At 46.0% G+C, this 21150-nt stretch overlaps 1 protein-coding gene across 3 annotated transcripts in view; it reads right to left on the bottom strand.

The window, feature by feature from the left end:
• LOC125000754 (nck-associated protein 5-like) overlaps nucleotides 1-21150 on the bottom strand; it is a 107097-nt gene that overhangs the window by 78509 nt on the left and 7438 nt on the right. For 2 of the 3 annotated variants that reach the window (XM_047576397.1, XM_047576404.1), the window contains exon 2: nucleotides 19329-19431. In XM_047576397.1, coding sequence (XP_047432353.1) covers nucleotides 19329-19431 — 103 coding nt within the window. Of the gene's footprint in view, nucleotides 1-7699; nucleotides 7853-19328; nucleotides 19432-21150 lie in introns of those variants that run through there. The other variant, XM_047576398.1, reaches the window with a different exon arrangement.

Here is a 21150-nt window from a genome sequence, read left to right as displayed (position 1 = left end):
CCCGTTTAATGCCGAGGCTGATTTATCGACGGGGCCCGTCTGAGCGCTGAGTCGGGCCAACCCAGGTGCCGGGCAGATGTCGGAAAGGAGCGCGGAGGCAAAGAGCTGCATTCCTGCTCGAGAAAGCATTAAGTTGTGATTTTCTCCGCACCCCCCCAACCCCCCCACCCCACCCCAGTCTCTCTGTCTTCAGATGGGGAGCGGAGATTGGCCCTGAGGCACGCGAGAAACCATAAGCGGTGAAATGGTAATGTGACAAGAGGAGGCTGTTTGTTTGGGCTCCTGTCATCCCCCGAGCCCACCTGTGCCACTCATGCTTATCACATCCACATTTCCCATCCAACCTGACAGTGACAGAGCGCGGATCAAGATACAGTGGGGTGATTTCTGTTGCGTGGGGGGGAGCAGACGAATAATAATAAGGAGAAACTTGAAAAAAGATGGGTTGTGGTGACTTCTGACCTCTGCTGCAGGACTTGGTGGAATGATTATCCCTGTGGTCATGAATTATTTCAGCGCAGAGGGGGCGATCACCTTGTTTTTGCCCCGGCGCATCTCTGAAGACGGGCTGCAGGGAGGGGTAGGGGGGAGGTAGGGGGAGCAATGGAGGTTGACCAACAACACGAGACTTCATCAGTCCCAGTGAGGGTGGTGTAAATCGAGGCTGAAGCCCTCCATTCCCCCACCCCCCGTAGGCTTTGCTGTAAATAAGATTGTCCTCGCTGAACTCGCCTCGCTAAATAATGCATGCTAGAATACGCCTGGATCCGAAGCTTTTCAAATTGCAAAACTTAACCTGTTTTAATCAGGTGGTTCCGTGACAAAAGCATGTATTTTTGGCCAAAGTTTGACTTTGACTCAAGCTTTATTGGTGATGTCCAGGTAGTGTGACATCACCAAAAACTAAAAAAATCTTTATCGAGCTGCAACATTGTTTAAGGTATTTAATGGATCTGTCTGTTTTCTGATCTTCCACCTACAAATAAGCATCAAAGAAGCTTCATATTTACAACCGTACCCAACGGCTCAATGAGGAGGATTAAAATAATAATAATAAATAATAATAAATCATCATTATCCTTTCATGCAACCTGTTAGAGATTTTGAAAAGATCATCCGCTTGCATCCATTTCACGGGTTAATGTGAACAAAGACCTCTCAGTGCAGCGGCTCGCCATCAAGCGCTGTGCAAAGAGCGCTGAGAGTCCAGCAATTCAGCAGCATGAAATATTTAAATCACCCATCATTGACTTTTGAAATGTATTATTGCTTCTTCTTCTTTTTTTTTTTCTTCTTCTTCTTCTTTCTGGGAGCCTCTTCCAGTCAGACCTCATCCAGGTCGGGAAGGAATTTCGATATGAATCTGGGGGCCAACTACACGCTGTATTTACACAGTTAATGGCACTAAATCCTTGTTATCATCTCAAGCGGAGTCTTATTTTTAGCAGCCATATTTGTTTTATTTCATCCAGATGGGAGTCGGGGAAGAACCTGACATCAGCGCTGGTTCTCATTAGGCCTCTCAGACAGACGAGGTGACATCAGTGGGCTTGAACACTCCAGAAAAACACTGGATTCCTCTGGTTTAAAGAACTCTCGAGACTCTGCCTGACGGATAAATAAATAAATACATTTTCATCACTTTCATAGCAGAGTCTCCTGACGGGAATAGAAACGGTATTTGTTTGTGTTGAGCGTTTCATATCCTGCCACTTGAACTCTTGGAGGATCAGGACGTGATAGCTGAGCTACTGTGGGAAAACCCGGAGCAAGGACCTGGGTGTCTTGTGCTTGTTGCAATGGCAACACTGTTTCTGTCATTATTTGTTTACTCGGCTCTTTATCTGGGCCAAATGCTCCTGACTGAAGCGAGGTTTCACTCTGAGGGGTGACAATAGCTCACCCATCAGTTGCCCTCTGCCCCTGAAAGCATCGCGAGGCGTTCTAATATTTGCAAATTGTCGCACTTTCGTTGACCGATCACACAAAGGAGTCCGGTGCAGGCGAGGAGAGCTTTCAGCATCGCCTCATTTCGAGGATCTGTATCCTGAGATCAAGTGCTTCCCAGGTTTCCCGGAGTCCGGCCATGCAAGGCTTTTAATAAAGCACTAATTCAGATGACTTGTCTCAAGTCTCTGAGCACTGAGAAGGATCTCAATGCTCCGGGGGAGGAGGAGGAGGAGGAGGGGAAGACAGAAAATCCAGTCAGGAAATGTGAGTGAATGAGCTGGAGAGGCAGGGTTGTGTTGCAGCATCCAACAAAAGAGTAAATAGAGACAGCTTTCTTGGGCTGCCATCACATCCGAGCCATTTCCTGCAAGATTATGATAATCCCAAAGAAATGATTATGATGAAATAATCATCAGAATTTGCACTGCGTAATTGTCTCCATGCAAATCCATTAGCTCCTCCGGCTGTTGCGCCAGATGGAAGCTGGGCTGCGGTTCGATAGCCCCGCTGGCTGCCACGGGTTCCCCCCACAATGGCCCCTCGGTGGCCACACACAATGGCGGTTGCTGACCACTGACACCACCGCGCACAATCGGCCCCCCGGGGGTCAAACGGTTCCAGCGTGGAGCGTCGCTCATTCAGGCCCGTTTCACCTGAGGCTCCGTTTGCCTCATAAAACCTCGATCACCGCTCTCGACGCTGTCTGGTCACAGGCGAGAGAGGGTCCCGGAAAATCATTGAGCACCGCGAGCCCGTCGCCATAAAGTTGAGTTATGGACTCATGAAAGGCATGTATATGGTATGATCCCTTTAGAAAGTGCCCGGGACTCAATAATGTGAATGGCTCCAGCTAGCCGGATGACTCACACAGACAAATGTTACTACATGCAGATGATATTGATTCTCCTCATGGATCTCTGGTAAGAACGGGCCGCCTCCTAATGACAAAGAGCCCGGCACCCAAATGACTTCATCTCAGCAATCAATGACGGATATTAAAGCACGAGAAGGCGCTGCAGATCTGAAATTTTGACTTGCTTGCTTTGAGACATTAGCATTTGTTCGGAGGTGGAATTCAAGCACGTTAGAAGTCAAGGTATAAATTGGGTCGACCTGGGAGCTAATGATGATGCTTATTATGATGCACCATCAAACAGCTGTTGAATAAATTTTAAATAACGTCAAATAACACACATGCAGATTGCAGGATCCATGATTTAGGAGGGAACATGTAGGTCACAGCCTCCGCTGCGACTCCCTCCACGCTGACTTTTCACAGGGCGCACACAAGGCTAGCATCAGCCCAAACCGCTCCTGACAGAGAACACCAGCCACATTACACAAAATCAGGTTCCCCTGCAAACAATGCTTTATTCTAAAGCTAGCGCTGCGGTGGTTTGAGGCTACGCAGATCTCTCTGCTTTTTTTTTTTTTTTTTTTCAGCTTGGGACATAATACGTGGAGAAACATTTCAGGGAACGTCTTATGCCATGAAAATAACCGCCGGGGAATTTTGTGTAAAGCATGTCAGACGGAATTAAAACCATTTTCCTTGTGATGAGCAACACAGATCAGCAAACCTCCCGCTGTCAGAAAAGAAGAATCCAGCAGAACTTGCTGGTTCAAACTGGATATTTAACCACGGCTCGCGTCAAACGGTGCATTCTGGGAGACTTCCACGTCGGCCTGCAGCAGGCTTCCCCTCAGGGCTCCCACCCCGTGACGCACCACGCAGCCAGTGCAGGTGATCTTTTGTTTGAGAGGCAGAAGATGATGAAACAAGCACAATGTGAGCGCATTGTGCCGAGGAGGAAGAGATAGAAAGCGGATGAATGAGAGAGAAACATGAAAGCCTCGCCGTTGCTGCAGGCTTTTTTCCCCCGGTGTGAGTGAACAAAATACAGGAGCGCTATTGTGTCGTCTGGCTCTACCGACGGCGCGCTTTAATGCGGCAGGGCCGCCTCCACTCGGAGGCTACCGTCAATAGGGAAGGCACAGGGGACCAGGGGACGGTGGGTGGGTCAGGGGCCGGGGGACGCTGCTGGGACGGGACCAGCTGGAGCACCTGGAGCCCAGAGCAAACACTCACACACTGTTACATAAAGACGCGCATGTGAGACGACATGACGCCACGCTGTGAGCAGCGTATTTGCTTATGCACACATACAGAGCAGCCATTTTTGTGTAAATAATGAGGAAGAGGCGTCACGACGGGGTGACACGAGACCACTAACATCAGCTACAGAGTGATGGCGATGAGCGAATCGCGCGGGGGGGGGCTTCAGGTCGGCAGCTTCTCCCTCATTAGCTAAATTAAAACCAAACTGACACGTCACTCTGCGCTGAGCAACCTGCCCGCAAACCAAAGTTGCTCATTCACCGTAGCACGAGTAACAACCTGACTTCAATATTTCTGGAAGTGTGCTTTTTTTTTTTTTCTTTTGCGTTTTTAATCTATGCAAAGCTCTGAAGCTGAATTTCGGCTGTTGAAAGCCAATAAGGCGGTATCAAAATGAGGCCACAGTTAATTAATCATCTCGGCTTCCTTTTCACGGCCCTCCCATGACTGTCCCGGGGGTTTGTGCGAGTGTGTTTTTTGTGTGTGTGTGTGTGTGTGTGTGTGTGAGAGGCAGGGAAGCAGGAGGGTGGTGCAGGTTGCAGCTGGGGGATATTAGCATAAACTAATGCGAGCCAGTAGACTGCTGAGCTCCTGTAAGCCCAGAGCAAACCTCTAAGGAGACAAAACAGGAAGCTAATGACACCTGCTTTATTCACTGACCACACAATTAACAGTCAATAAAAACTACGTTAATTAATGATCGTGAAGTGTCTTTTTTTGTTTGTTTGTTTTGTACGAACACAAATGCATTTCTGCACGCGCAGACGGACATTAATCAAACTGGGGTCTTCGATGCCACTGTCAATTAATGTTTTTCCGAAGATTTAATGCTCATTGTTGTTTTGACTCGTCATTCGTAATTAGCTTTAACGTTTTGCAGCTGTGAGGAGCTCATCTCTTTCCTCCTCTTTTCCGCTTTTTTGTTTTTTATTGCGACACAATGTGGCAACACAGCAGACGCCAAACACAAAGTCACTGAGTCGTTCAGTCGTCCACTGCTGTTCCCTATAATTGCGTTTTAGGCCGTGTGGGTAAAAGTAGTACACTCAGAACAGACGCTACTTTCTTCGTTTTGCTTACGTTAAACGTTGGAGGGTAAACACAGAACATCGACTCAAACTGATTTAAAGCAGCTCTAATTAATATTTCGATGATAATCATACAATGCATGAGTAGAGTTTTCCAACTTATCACTTATCACTCTTTTCATGTTATAGAGCCCTAGACAGGCATTGCATATTAATTGTATCTGATATGAAGTGTGCACGTTGTTGTTGATTGTCTTACTTCAATACTTTCTGTCAAGGTTCTGTGTCTGTCTTCTATTTTGGGGTCATGTTTTGATGCTTCCTGTTTTATTTTGTCATGTTTCCTAGTTTCCTGTCTGTCGTGTTTCCTTGTGGTTTTGTCATGTTGCGTTTCCTGTTTTATCTTGTTAAGTTCTGCCTCCTTGTCCCTTGATTGTTCATTGGTTTCACCTGTGTTGATTGTCCTCATGCGTGTCACATGTGTCTTGTCAGCCCTGAGCCTTCTTGTGTATATATAGCCCTGCCTTTCCCTTTGTTCCTTGTAGCGTCGTTAATGTCTCCACGTCATGTTTCCACATCCACATTCCATGTGTCTACGATTTTTACCATGCCATGATTCTTTTGTATTTACCTGCCATGTGCAGGTAAATCTTATTAAATGTTTGAACTTCCGTCCTCATCCTTATTATCATGGGTTTGGGTCCTCACCTCAACAATCACCAAACTCTGACACTTTCTTTTAATCACCAAAGCCAAACCAAAGTCCTCTACGACTGACAGTGGCTGGTGTGTGATTAAACTTCTAGTTAGTGTTTTTGATTTTTCGACATCTTCACGGTTGACAGTGACAGTGTTCACCTCAAGCTTCCCTCTGTTTTGACGTCACAGTGACGTCAAAACGTCTATGGATCCAAGGAGTGGGGTGGAAAAATGCGGCTGCAGTTTATGGAATGGCCGCTTCAGGCTAAAAATGCAAGTCAATACTGGTAGACCTCTGCAATATGCTAGAAACAACCAGAGCACCGTTCAGTCAACCAACCGTTGGCTACGGAAATATGGAAGATGAGAAGGAAACTTCAGAACGGCTCTTTAGAAAAACTGGATGCAGTAACCAATGGTTTCTACATAGACATGGCTTTGCCCTTTTATTTTGGTGTCACAAGCTGAAGGAGACAAAATATAAAGCACCCCTGGACATTTAAGGTGGTTTGTCCAGCAAACATGAAGTCAGCATCTGCTCGTGGCGTCTGTGACGCTTTCATTCAATTGACGGTAAAAGCAACACTAACAGGAACGAGTCTCCCGTGGCCCTGACGAAGCTTTATTCTGATGGAGGCTTCGAGTGCAGCGCCAAAGAGAAAGGCAGAAAAAAAAAAAAAACACGCCGTGGTGTATTTTAACAACATAGAAGTCTTCCAGGCTGGAAAAAGGCTCAGTGGGTCAGTGTGTTGTGGAGGTGGAGGGGGGGTTTTAAGCGGCGCACTGAGAGAGTGAAATAGGATGGAAAAATGCAATCATGCATCCCGGCCCTCTCCAGCCCCTCGTCGTGTGTTTTCACCCCCTCCTCTCCTCCTCCTTCTCCTCCACGAACCATTAGTCACTATCCAGCTCCTGTTAATGTAATTAGATAAAGGATATATGGAGTCTCGGAGCTCGGCGGAGACATTTGTCTGCATAATTGCGTCTGTGCTGTGGCAGAGGCTAAGAACCCCTGGATTTCCACAAAACACCTCTGGGCTCATGAAGTCCGACTAAGCAGGAGAAGGAAAAAGAAAGATGGATAAAAAAAAAAGAAGAGAAAATCCTCTCTGGAGTCACCCATTCTGTTGTTGGGTTTCCAGAAGAAACCCCCTTCCCGGGAATCAAAGCATTGTCACATGTGAAAACAACCTAGATGCTATATTTTTAGATCCGGCTCTCGCCACACATTTGAACACTGGTTTCTTCCCCCAACACACACACATACACACACACACATATTTCACATGATGGCAACCTAGTAATAAACTGTCACATGTCACAACTCGCATCTCAGCCACGTGGGGTAAATATGTGCAGATGGCAGGCAGGTCCCCAGATTCAGACCTTCTGGAGACGTATCGCAAATAAGCTCAATCCTCGCATCTAATTAGTGGTAGTCGCAGCTTGTCGGCTAGTGACCTACATATGGAGCATGGATGCGCCGCACACAGCGAAGAATTCCAACGTCCCCGTATAGTTGGGAGGCTCGGACACACACGGCGATGGAGCAAAAATCCGCTGAAATGCATAATTGCATGCAAATACTTGCCATCTAGACATTACAGATGCACACACAGAATACACAACTTCCGGACGAATTTTAACTTTCAACCCTGCCCCCACACCCACCGCTGCCCTCCACCTCTAACCCAGGGCAGTTCCTGTCTCCTGTCTGGGGCACATGCAGTGTAGGTGGTGGTAGATTTGGGCGGACTGGAGGGCAGGATGTTAGCCTGATTATCCCCCAGTCAGACCTACTTCCAACTCCAGAGATCCTGCCTCCTGCCCCAGATACCTCTCTGGCGGACGGGAGCACTGGGAGGGATGGAGGGGGGTGGAAACGTATGGACCCCGCACTCACCGCCAGCAGCTCCAGAAGGGGGACGTTCTGGATCCTCCCGCAGCCCGACATGATGCCGTGGTCCGTGTACTGGCTCATCCTGCGCCGCCGCTCCCTCGTCTCCGCTCGCCTTCCCCTTCTTCTTCTTCTTCTTCTTCTGCCTCGTTCCCCACTTCTGCCCTGGCTGAGTCTCAGCTGCTGCTGCCTGCCACTGTGTGCATGTGTGCATTTGACGATGTGTGTGTGTGTGTGTGTGTGTTGGAATGATGATGCAGCAGGCAGCCGTGCAGCCTTGCCAGCGAAGTGCCTCCTCTGAATGCTTGTCTCTCCTGAGCGAGGCCACATCAACCCTTGTCAATATTTAACCGGCAGGTCAAGTTGGATTAAGTCAGACGGGTTTGTCGCCCAGCAGAGTGCGTGTCCCCATGTTTTTGCGCGTTTGTGTGCGAAAGCAGTGGATGGCTGCTAGTTGTGCATGCGTGTAAAGTCATAAAACATTAACATATGTCAGCACAGGAGTCTGATTCAGACTCTGGGTTGGCAGTTCCTCCTCTGCAGCTCTAGCTTTCGGTCAAAATCTCACACTGGGTCGTGATGTGGCTTCTGGCTGCTTCAGTATTACCAGTGCTGATGTTAATGTAAAGAAAGATTTGACACCAAGAAAAGAACAGATCCTAGACTTTTGTCTAAGGATACTTTCAGCTGCAGATTTAAAAATCTGCTACCTCCATCACGATCAAATAAACACAATATGATAAAAAGTTCCACAACAGCCGCTAAATTGACCCTTGACTCAGTCAGACTGTTTTCTTGACTCGCGTCCGAGATCACGACTCGGTGCCCGCCACCTCCGCTAACCGGCTTCCTGACTGACACCTTGAGAATGAACTTTGAATCCCAGATTGCAGGTTTCTGGTTCCTCCACAGTGGTCTTGGTCGAGTCGGCAGCACAATAGATAATGACGGCCCTCTCGTTCGGAATGGAACATGTGGAAGCGGTTCTGGAAGCGCTGCCACGTTTTTTTTTTTTTTCCTCCCTGAGCTCTCCACACGTCACCCTTTATTTTCATCTGCTTGATTAGTGAAGATGTGGCCGAGGAGAAATCGCTCTCAAACTTCTGATCACGGACACTTCAGTGAAACAAGAATGGACGGGGAACCGGGGTATTTTGCACAAACAGAGATGCCGACCGTCAACTTTCCTTTTGCTTTAATGGCATCCTGTAAAACTGTAGTGCATACAGACCGTCTCATCTCTCATTCCTGTATTACATCTGACTTCGGTAAAAGTTGTTTAACATTTATTACGCCCTACACGACATGATCCACTTGGCTTCAGTCTGCTTTGTTTTGAGGAACAAGAAGAAAACCTTAAACAAAAGGTTAAACAGAGGCAACTGCATCCACTCATCCAAACGTCTTAAAAAAAAACTCAAAACTAAATGTTTATTTCAGCTCCGTTTTCTCTGACTGGGATTACAGCTTTGCATACCAGCGAACCTTGGACACGAATGTTGTGTTCGCGTTGACCTATTTGAGCTACGCTTGTCCCGTGGCTATCGCAGTGATGGATGGGAGTTGAGTGGCAGGTGGTGCTCCTGCTCAAGCGCAGATTACAAAGCCGTCAGTCAGCGGCCGCCTGGGCGAGCCTCTCCGAGGAATTTATGAGATCAGACGCTTGTGCTGCTTTGCACCAGGAAGGCTGAGGTGATGCAGGTGTAAAACCCTTGCCCTGCCCAAACGCATTCCTGCGGGTGACTAAGTGTTTACGGTCACAGCGGCTGTATGAGAACTTTTCAAAATACACCTCAAAATCAGTTTTACCGTTGGTTTAAAAATGAGTAATGAGGATTGAAGCTAATGCCACCAGTTATGTGTGCATCGAACCGGTGTAAACCACGACACAATAGCAGCCAACAATGATATGTGATTTAAACTACATAATAAGGACCGAGACGTTAATAATGAATCCCTGGGCGATTTAAGGATGCTTCATTTGTCAGTGGAAAGGCACCATCATGCTAATGCCCATATAATGATTTCGGTCTGGAGTGGCCAGAAAATTGAATCTGGATGACTGACTGATATCGTAATACATCTTCAGCAAACAGGGAGGCCCATTCGTCAAAAGCCACGGCGAGATTAATGGTAAAATAACATAAACATAATATCGCAAATTGAGGGTAATTATTTTAGTTTGGGATTTGCCTGCAAGGCTACGCGGAGGTAGGAACGACTAAATAATTTACATCATTTGTCAAGTCAGAAACTATTTGCAAATTACTAGCTAGCGAAATTCCAAAGAAGCTGTGTCACGTAGGAATGTAGCGAGCCGAAATGAAACGGGCTCCTAACCTCAAACCCTTCACGTTTTAACCTCTAACCCTTTAAAAAACTAAAAGGTCACCAGGTGCCTAGTGACCCACTCCTCTGAAACACCTGGTAGGGAACTTGGCCTACCAGCCCGACCAGTAGAGCCTCCACGAGGTGAGGCAATTATGTGGTTTTTGTCTTCAGGCATAACAAAAAAAATAAAATAAAAAATACTTAGGAACTTATTTGCATCTATAATTGCTCACAACACATCGAACCACAGACCCACATGTCACGCACTAGCATACGCCCGGTCCTCCTCACTCAGTCTGTATGAAAACAGTCGAGCTCTTATGTGGAGCCATGTATCAAGTGTACGTTTCAAAGTATGTATTTACTCAGTGGTTGGAGCTAATGCGGAAACATGTAAATATTTCCCTAGACTGGACAGGAAGTGTTTCTAGGGTCATTATGGTTCTTCCCAGACCACCAAGCAGCACAGAGAACTACACAAGGATAGGAGTCAGGAGCAGGAATGTACATTTTTTGAGCATCTCAGATGTGAATGTTGTATTATTTAGTTACATATCGGTCTCAGACTTAAATAACCTTCTCCATTTCAGTCCAGATGCCCACAACAAACCCCCTACAAATAAAATGTGTCTGCTTTTAGAAAACGCCTAAAAGAATTTATAGAGAGACACCCACGCCAGTAAACCCAGCAACGAGACCGGCTCCCCCCCCCCTTCCCCTCCTCCTCCACACATTTACAGCTCTGGACTTAGAAAGACAAGCATGAAAGAGTCCTCTCAGATCCCAGCTGAGGGCTTGGCTCGAAGCCTGATGAGGAGGATGTGATCACAGGGCGGCCTCTGTGCAGAAGAATAGACAGGACGTGCTTATAACCCCACACTCCTGCACCACCTTCTGCCTCTCACACCCAAACCCAGTCTGCCAGGAGTCCATGGACCGAGCCTTTCCTGCCCCAGCTGCAAAGAGAGGAGGTGGGTTTTCCCATTGCTGACAGATGCCTCCTCTTTTTGCCTCAACCCGTGCGCCCGGGTCTTAATCTGCACGTCCAATCCTGTTAGCTCCCCTCTGCCAGTTTTGCCTTGTTCAAACCCAAACCTGCGGTGCCAGTGTTGGAACCAAAAAAGGGTGCATCATCTGCATAATGATAAACAGAACTCCCTGGAGATGGCGCTTCCATGCCAGGTGGACGGGGTTAACACCCTGGGATAAGCCCTACCGACTAAATTTAGATCATGTTTCAAGTTTCTCTGTTGAGACAAGCCTCTATTTCAACACAGTGAACCCATAAGCAAACAACAGTGTTTTTTACACCTTTGTCCACGCAGAGCCTACACCAGCTACACGCATTATAATTATGTGTTTCCACAAATTACATATGTAAGTTTACGTATTCACAAGGAACGGCTCTAAACTCTTAAACAGCTCTTTCCGGATACAACGTAGTATCCACCGAAATTACTGCAGAGCCGGTTTATTTTAACGATTTCAAACATGACTTCAAGTTGTTGTTTTTTTTTTCTCATCTTGTTGGGTTGTAAAACACAAACTCTCCCACGGGACGGATGTACCGTGGTAAACTGTAAGTCAAGACCGCTTCAAGATATGTTGCTTTCCATTTACGCTGCTGAGCTGTTTTAATGACATGATGGTAGTTTTCCAGTGATTACAAACAGAAGCCGCCTGAAATGACAGGATAATATACAATTATGTCAAGCCTTTCCTTATAATTATTACCCTACTCTAAAATTTCTTTAAGATTTTACCCTAAATTTGAACAAATGTACAACTTATCCAGCAGAAAGTTGATCTACTACTGGACATTCAGAGCTCTAGTTGTGTAGACCTGATCCTGAATTTGAATTGTTTCCCTGCAGTGAACATCTGGAGACCTTTGTCAATCATCTATATCTGTTGCTCTCATTGGTTGTTGCCTCAGCCAATGCCGGTACACTATTTAACCTTAACCTTAACCGTAACCCTAACATAACCTTAACCCTAGGGCACAATAGCTCCAAAATTGTATTTGTTTAAAGGGACAAAGGGGATATAAATGCCGCCTCATGAGATTAAATGCTTAACTTCTTCAAGATAAGTGTGAGCATCTGATCTGACCACACTTTTTTTTTTTTTTTTTTATAAAAGTGGCACAATCAAAGCCTTATATCCACTGAGCTAAAAGCACAACGTGTTTTTCCTCATCAGATACCCCTTTAATCACGCTGAGCAACAACAAATGCACTCTTCAGCTGATTGTGTGGCGAACCTTCACTTGAGTCCGGAGTAAATCAGAGGACACAATGAATGCTGAATGAAGTGTTTGATCCTGCGGGGAGATAACGCTGACTAACACAGACGAGGGGGGTGCAGACCTCTCAAAAAGGCCTCTGTGTTCCCGGTCCTGGGCTCCTTTTGAGGGTGAATAGAGACTGCTGCAAAGCGCTAAATGTTTGGGGAACAAACGCATGTGACTCCGACCGCACACAGCCCCCCGATATCAACTTTGATCTGCACCATGATTGGAAGTAGAGAGTCCATAATTGGCCCCTCAGCTCAAAGCAGACAAAGGACGGTCTCATTGGACGAGGGGAACTGGGCATCCAATTATAAGACCTGGCAGAGTTTCCCTGGGGGAGAGGGGACACACACAGAGTAGGACAAAGTTTTGAACAGACCCAAAGAGATAAACCCTAGAAGAGGGAAGCATCAACCCTATATTCAGCCGGAAAACACACATGCAACTTGTGACACGGCTCAGAGATCACATCAGATGTGATGGTTCGCATGCCGAGCTGAGAAAAGGCAGGTCATCTGGAACGCTCGGCTCTGCTCACCTGAAACAAATCCCTACATTTGTTTTCTTTGCTTGACCATAAAGTAATGTAAAACTCCGCTGTCTAGCAACTGAGGAAATGAAAGAGGCATTCAGCTTCGCTACACATGATGCCGGGATCTGTAAAATATTCTATAATTGCCCTAATAAAAACACAAGCTAAGTATTAGCAGCAATAATCTTGTTATTTGGAGGATGGAAAAACAGACGAGTGGCTCGTATCAACACAGCCCCGAGAATTATTAAACCCAATTTACAAGCGGATCGAGTCTGCTTAGCGTGCGGTTAAATATGAGGAAAGCTGCTGGGTTTCAGACTGGAGTCTAGGGAAAAGTTAAGGTTGTAATTGCTCATGAGAGAGAGAGAGAGAGAGAGGAGACGTTCCCATGAGACGAGAGGAGGAAAATGCTACTTCTCCTGCCCCTCAAAGTCATAGCAAGAGAGTGTCTCAGAGAAGAGTTTGCTGGGTTCCCACAGCCTGCGGCCCCGTGGCTACCCTCGCGGTGAGCCCAGGTATGCGCGGTATGTCACCTGCACACTGAGGGAGCTGTCAGAGACCCGGCTGGAGGCTGGTTCACCCCCGCTGAGAGACTCCACATAACGAAGTGTGAGAGACCAAGTGCTGCTCCGAGAAGAGTCCAAATCTTTTTCTTTTCGTAACTGGCTCAAACCATCCAATCGGCCTCGGCTTCAGATCTGCACTCCACACCAGTTACTCAAGAATTAAGCTGACACACTAAGTGAGCACTAAGTGAGCACTCGTCCCCCTAAGCTTGGCATCCTGTAATACACATGGCGTGAGAACGAGGCCCACGCCAGGGACGGCATTGTCGGTGGATTTCTACTGTATAATTACACTCAATTAGTTTGAGCTGCTCAGTAATAATATCAAACCTCTCCATTTGTCTGCCTGACGATGTGGGAGCCAATCAGATTAGACTGAGCATTTCTTCCCATACAGCTTAAGGACCTGCTCCCCTGCTTAGTTTTATGTCTCCACTCTGCATTGTAACAACCAGCTGTAATGGGACGCGGGGGCAGAACAAGGAAGAAATCCAACCTCGCCGAGCGGACTCCATGCTGACGTACCAGCTAATTCACATGCACTTAAATTTAGCATGTACCAAACTAATTTGTCTGTTTTTTTTGTTTTGTTTTTTGGGACAATTTTATTGTCTCACTTAGTGAAGAGCTGGCCAGGGAAATAAGTTGTAGCTTGATGTAACAGCATGGCAGCAAATAATCACGTAAAAAGACTTTATGTGAGGAGGTGGCTTGACAAAAGCCTGGGGGATTTGGCTAAACCCAAATACTTTAGAGATAAACAGGAAAGCACAACCACATGCTGTTTATTCAATACAACTTACAACTATGCAGCAAGCGTTTAATCAGTAATGTGGAGCACTTGATTATTAACCCTCCCCTGCAGAGTGTTTTCAATTTGGCCTTTTGTTATCAATTATCTCCGAGCATGATTGCACCGCTGCGCACATTATAAATGTTGGCGCGGAAAACGGATGTGAAAGAGCAAACAGCGACGTGCTCTCACCGGTTTAGGCATCTTTGGCTCAACGAGCACAACATCACGGATCGAGGAAACGCATTAGACACCACATCTTAGACGAGGCTCTCTTGTTTGATGGGAATGAGGCAGTCGTGAGAGTTTTGGCAAATGCTACAGACATGTAGAGACATGACATCAAAGTAAAACCAAGATGACAATGAAGCTGGAGAGGGTTTCGGTAATGTGGACGGTCTAGGACGGGACATTCGTCACGTCCACTCTAACCAGCAGTCGCCAGGCCTGAAAGCTGAAGTCAAGGTGATTACACACAACTTCACGGGTGCTGTTTTTCCAATTTGGACGGAGTTTTCATGTTAACTTTCCAAAAACCACAATGTGACAGGTGTGTCTAGGTGGGAAAACGACCTGTGCCCCACATTCTTTTGGTACAGATTGGTGTACAACGCACCGATCACCACGAGAGAAACAAGACTCCTCTATGTCTTTGCGGTATGAATGGCTTCCATTTTCAGTCCAACCAGTATCGACCACGGGTGGTTTGTCATGACTGGCGAACCATGTAATTGTTTGGGGTCCCGTGAAGACAGTGTGGCTACTTTCTGCCATATTTTGCCAATGCGTCCACCTCTTAAAACCTATTAGAACCCTACAGTGCATTGGCAATACTCCATAACCCCTCAAGTGGCCCCATCTATCCAACCCATGATAGATTCCACAGATTGCTAAGGTTCATTTGGACACTTGTTAAGAGAACTAGTACATACTTTATTGCCAGAACCTTGGGTGACCACTGGCCTTAGCAACCTGGTAACAATTTGTCAAGCAAGTGGATTTAAACTGTTAACTGAGCATAAATTGTCCATTCTTGATTGTCTGGTTGCTAGTCCGGTACCACATGCTACACTGGAAGCCTTGAATTATTGCCTTTGCCCCCATTACTCACCAGTCGGTATCCAGCAGGTTCCCAGATTACCCAAACTAGACTTTCTTTTAGATGCATCCTCACAATGGGTTGTTAATATATTTGCACCTTTACTAATAATGATGATTAAACTTCTTTTAACTCTTCATGACCACAGATGTAACCCCAGTCCACCAGCCCTTGCAACTCACATCATACTCTCTACATTTTCTGAATTTGTATCTCTGAAATTATGCTGAATTACACGTCGGCCTGTGATAGCCTCTGCTGTGCTGGATAGACCCCTGGCAGAGCTTCTGCTGTGACCTACTTAAAGCCGGCTGGCAGCAGCGAGCATCATAAGCTCACAGACCGTCCGCGGCCATCGGGCTCACCGTGTACATCCCTGCATGACGAAGAGCCTCATCCGCAGGCGGGCGTCAAATGATAAAAATAAATAGAGGCGCGGAATCAACCCAGCAACACAGCAGTTATGTAATCCAAACGGTGCCCCAGTTACTCGCGTGTGCTGCTGTATCTGCAGCTACTCTGGGCCGTAGCTACCGATCCAGATTAGATAGTCTAGCCCTGGCTATTTCCTTTTAAAGAGAAGGCGCACCGCACCAAAATGCATTGATAAAACACTGATATAATGTTGACTAAGAGTCCACTCCTTCTGCACACAAATGCACAAAGACGTGCACACTTTTGTTATATCAACCGCACACAGACTTATTCAAAGTGGACTCCTATGGAGCAAGTGCGCCCAGTAACGGTCCCTTAAACCTAGCCTGCATACAGTGTGGAAACATATGGCGGCTCAATGCATTATACATGTGGGAGGTGGTGGTCCAGAGTGATATCCAAGCCCTCCGCTCAACAAATTACTCATCGACGATTGATATAAGCTTTGTACGAAGCTAGGCCATGTAATCCATCCAAAGAGGAGCAGACATAAATATTTTACCTGTTCTTCAGCTGACATATGGTATTTTTTATAAAGCTCTGTGTGCTAGTGTGAGCTGAAAATCTGTCACGGAGGTCCCAAGTGGAACATAAGTCTTGTTCATCATCTTAACAGGCTGCGAAACACATGGAAGATCCAAAATATGTGAAAGATACAAAGTCATATTCCACGAAAAAGGGCGACAACCTTGTTACCGAGGGAACGCCATTCTGTCAAGGCAGTCAGGGTCATCCGTCCGACTTAAATTCAGTCCACAAGTGACACAGGAGGAAAACCAGGCCATGGAATCGCATGCCTGTCGTCTGACGGAATATCAGAAACCGCCTCTTGTGTTTTCTCAGATGCCTGAAAAAATAAATGTATCAGAGGCTCATATCCTCCCAGGAAAAGGAGTGTTTACAGGACTTAGTAGCTTTATCTGTGCCAGGTCCAGCCGGGCCACTAGGGCCAGAGACATCATGTCCCCCATCAGCACTGCTGCAAGGAGAGTTTAGAGCTGATTAAACTCAGTGGCCTCAAAGGCTCATTTCCAGAAACTTCAGATTTTGTCGCGGCAACTTTCACTTTTCATGGTTACCCATGCAGTGGAATCAAATCTGCACACTGCCACCAGATCCACGCTGGACCTTTACCAAAAAGGCTCCAGGCTCCTCCATGGCCCACTATTAAAACAAGCCGTGCGAACCTGCTGCTGCTGCTGCTGCTGCTCCAAGTTACAATAAATCACAACAGAGGAGCAAGGAGTGGGCAGAGAAAGAAGGAAAGAGATAAAGAAAGACTTGAGGAATGAAAGCGAGAGGGGATGAACACGAAACCGAAGGAGAAGGGAAACAGTGCATGCATGGATAGATGTGAGCATGTTGAATCATAAACCCCTATCACAAACATGACCCAGTTTCTCCGTCAGTGTAAATCAGGTCGCTATGTATCCAATTAAAGCAATTAAACCAACAAAATATATCCTATCATAAGTGCTGGCGATAACGAGAGCCTCGACGCATCAGTAATCTCAAATCATATGATCAAGTAATCATCCTCTGTGTCACGGTTGCATATTCACAAAGCTAAACCGCGGTGAATGAATTATAAATCAGGAAGTGTCTTGTGTCACCAAGACAACTTAAATGTGTCACCACAGCCTCCCTGCTTCCAGATTCACTCTCATGTGGATCGAAGCCTCCGAAAGATTGACAGCTTTAAGAGTTCAAAACAAGATTCCTTTCACGCTGGTAAATCAATTTTTTATGTCGCGAGGATGTTAAAATATAAAACGCATTAATGATTTGAGTTAGTTTGTCAGTTAGTTAGTTTGTGTGACTGAGGACATCTGGATGAGAGGAGGAGGTGCAGGTGTCGCCGAGGGGAAAACGGTGAATGTTACATAATGTCACGTCAGATGTATTTATGGTTGCAATTAAACGGATGGATAAAAAGATCCAGAAACAGACCGTGACGAAGCAAGCTGTCTACGGTCCGAGTGTTGGCCGTGTGTCCTGCAGCACTGGCACGATTTGGACTATTTGGATGTGATCAAGTGGAACCTTTTTTTGGTCCAGACACGGGCCGTTGTTCTCTGATGTGGGTTTGGCTTGTGTGTTATAAGTCACTCTTGAAAATCAGCAGAGGGTTACGAACGGTGGCCCTGAAGGTCAAAGCACAACAACATTTTGCTAGCGCCATTTCTTGACTGGCAGAAAAACAACCAATGACATCAGGTTATATTCTAGCACTGTTTCTGTCCAATCAGGAGCCTGAAATGTTCGTGTGTTTTCTGAAATGTTGCTGTGTTTCCTGTAACGTTGTTGTTTCCTGTTATTTTTTATGTTTTCTGAAATGTTGTTGTGTTTCCTGTAATGTTGTTGTTTCCTGTAATGTTGTTGTGTTTTCTGTAATGTTGTTGTGTTTTTTGAAATGTTGTGTTTTCTGTTGTTTCATTGTGTTTTCTGTAATGTTGTGTTTTCTGTAAAGTTGTTGTGTAAATTTCTGAAATGTTGTGTTTTCTGTTGTGTTTTCTGTAAATTTGCATTTTCTGAAATCTCATGTTTCCTGAAATGTTGTGTTTTCTGAAACGTTGTTGTGTTTTGTGAAATGTTGTAATATTTTCTGTAATGTTGTTATTTTTTCTGAAATGTCATGTTTTCTGTTATGATGTTTTATGTGAAATGTCGTTGTGTTTTCTGAAATGTTGTTGTCTTTTGACCTTCAGGGCCACCATAGTTAGGGCTATATATATATATGTATATATATATATATATCACACACATATATATAAATAATTTGTCACAGCGAGAGCTTGCAGCCATTCAATCTCCAACAAATGTGTCATCATTTCCTATATCAAAATCCTACTTTAAGTCTCTTGATTTATTATTTCCTGTGCAGTGACCGTACTGTATGAACTGTTAAGGGTGGGTTGGGGGAGATGGGGGGGGGTCTAAGCTTCTTTTCTCCCATGCAGACACAACACAGCAGCCGCTAAAAGGCTGCACTTGACATTCCAAAGAGGCACTTGTGAGCAGATTCACCTTCAGTTAACCCTGAACCCAAAACAAGTTTCCACTCCTGTGATTCGCAAGAGTGGACCGGCATCAGAGATAAGGCTGTCAATCATCAGCTTTCTCTCTACTGCTCGACACGTGGTTGCGTTTGTGTGCACTTTCATTTCGGAGTCGTTTCATTCTCGGGGTTTTTCTCCGACTGTCAAAGTAATCCATCTGTGTCCATAAAAGGTTTTTTACATTGTCTTCTGTAAACACTCAGCGTTAAGTGGATCTTTCCTGAGAGAGATATGACTGAACGCAGGAAACATTTTTCTATTCCCAACAGAAAGAATAAACAAAAAACAACAAGAGTGGGCATCTGAGCGGCACTAGCCCAAAGAAGAAAAAGAGCTCAACAACAATTGGTTTGTGGGAAGCGGAGTTCAAACGAACTGCAAACACCAATGACAGCAAGACCCGGGATACATAGGGGAAAAAATCACAAATCCTATCAATTAGAAGGACGAATTAAGATTTAGAAAGTATTTCCGAGCCTAAAGAGAAGCAGTGATAGAATGACCGTGTCGGGGGGCTGACTTACCGGTAGACCGCTCTGGACAGACAGTCTCTTTAACTGCTCTCTCCTATCCAGGTGTCTGTTCATGGTCCTTCTGCCCTGCGGGGACTTGCACACCTGGGAAGCCCTGGAGGGAGGGGAAATGGGAGGAGTGGAGGGCAGAGGCAGAGGGAGAAAGTCAACAAGGTGTATCTCATGTCCGGCTGTTAATGCTTCCGCTGTTACAAGGGTTGAGTTCAGAGTCCAAGTTAAGAGGAGGCGGTAGCTGCAGAACTCTCCTCTCTACTTTCTTATTCCGTTCAGCCGCTGCACGAGCTGCTCTCTGAATTCTGGGAGTTCGATGTTGCTGCTTGCTCTTGGTATCCCACCCTCTAACCCAACCGCAAACCCCGAGCTGCAGCCCTTTGTTTTTCTAGGCCTCTCCAAACAACCCTGGGAACCAGTCCGACCTGGCCTGACTGACTGAGGCCGCAGCAGAAGATAAACACTTCACTTCACGCATACTACTCCTTCACAAAGAAACCAGGGGGTTTGCACTCACTGTGTTGGCGCACAGAGTAAGCGCAACACTTCCTCGTCGGTGAAGACGGGGTCAAAGGTCAGCCGCTGGACGCCGCGGGGTCAAAGGCCGTGTGGGCGCTTCGCAACCACGTGCACGGAGAAATCCTGCATGTGCCTCTTGTAACCAGGAGGATTGAAGTCATAAAAAAAAAAAAAATCAGTTTTATCAGTTTTTATTTAGCTTAGAGATTTAACCCATCAAAGCGGCGATAAGGCCTGGACACACCAAACCTGCAACAAAGGCTGACAGTGACGCCAGTGGATAAATAATAGAGCCAATGGCAGCTGGCAGATATAAACGCCCCGCTGCAGGGTGACAGGTAGTAACTTTCCAGACTCAGTAGACTGTTTCCACCAATGGACAGGGGGAAGCTAAAGAGCTAGCATTGGCTAGGAAGCTAAGAAGAGCATCGATTTCTTTTCCAATCTGATATTGAGTAAAATTCAAACAGCGATATCGGCGATACCTATCTGATACCGATACTTTGTGTAATTATAAGTTAATGTATTAATTGTATTTCAAATCATAGCTTCATAAAGAATACAAGACATTACAGTCATTTATTTATTTATTTTAAACTCCATTAAAATAACCTGGTATCGTAAGTATCGACATGTCATTATCTGCACATAGCTACAAGTTGTCATGCAGAGCTCTTGCATGGTTGTTGTGTAAACTTGTGTATTTGCATATTCATATGAGTCTCGTGCTTGGTCACTTAGATTATCTCTGAGGTGCAGATGCGGCCCAGCACTGCAAACACCAATATAAACAAATCAAAACCCCACTAAATACAGATTGATCCTCTTCAGCTCAGTTAATTTTTCTTGCCTCACAAAAAGCTACTTATGCAACAAAGCTTCACCAGCAGCCCCCCTCCCTTCCCACCGCCACCACCTTTTGTTGCACGCGCCGCAGGCTGTATCTGTTACACCATGTCAGAAGCGTCGGCTGCATGAACGCACTCGTCAAACATCCCCACACTTCACAACGTGACGACACGTTTCATCCACTGCCAACCTGGCTGAGTCCGGACCTACGGACACGCCGAGCTACACGCGCAATCTCCTCCGGCCCCCCATCCGTGGACGAGGAAGTTTCCCAATCAGTAAACAGGATGTGAAACGCACTGTCTGTAATGGCACAGAAACATCAGACTCCGGCCTGTCTCGTCTCACTCTGCCTTTTGCGATGGTTAATTGTGCAGTAAGTGTATTGCAACAGATGAAATGACGGGTCTATGTTTAGATTGCATTTCAGTTTGGTCCCTTTCCGCTGGAGATC

Source organism: Mugil cephalus, chromosome 23, assembly GCF_022458985.1.
Source record: "Mugil cephalus isolate CIBA_MC_2020 chromosome 23, CIBA_Mcephalus_1.1, whole genome shotgun sequence".
Classification (NCBI taxonomy): domain Eukaryota; kingdom Metazoa; phylum Chordata; class Actinopteri; order Mugiliformes; family Mugilidae; genus Mugil; species Mugil cephalus.
Note: the sequence above shows the minus strand (reverse complement) of the source record. Positions and strands in the feature narration are given on the sequence as shown.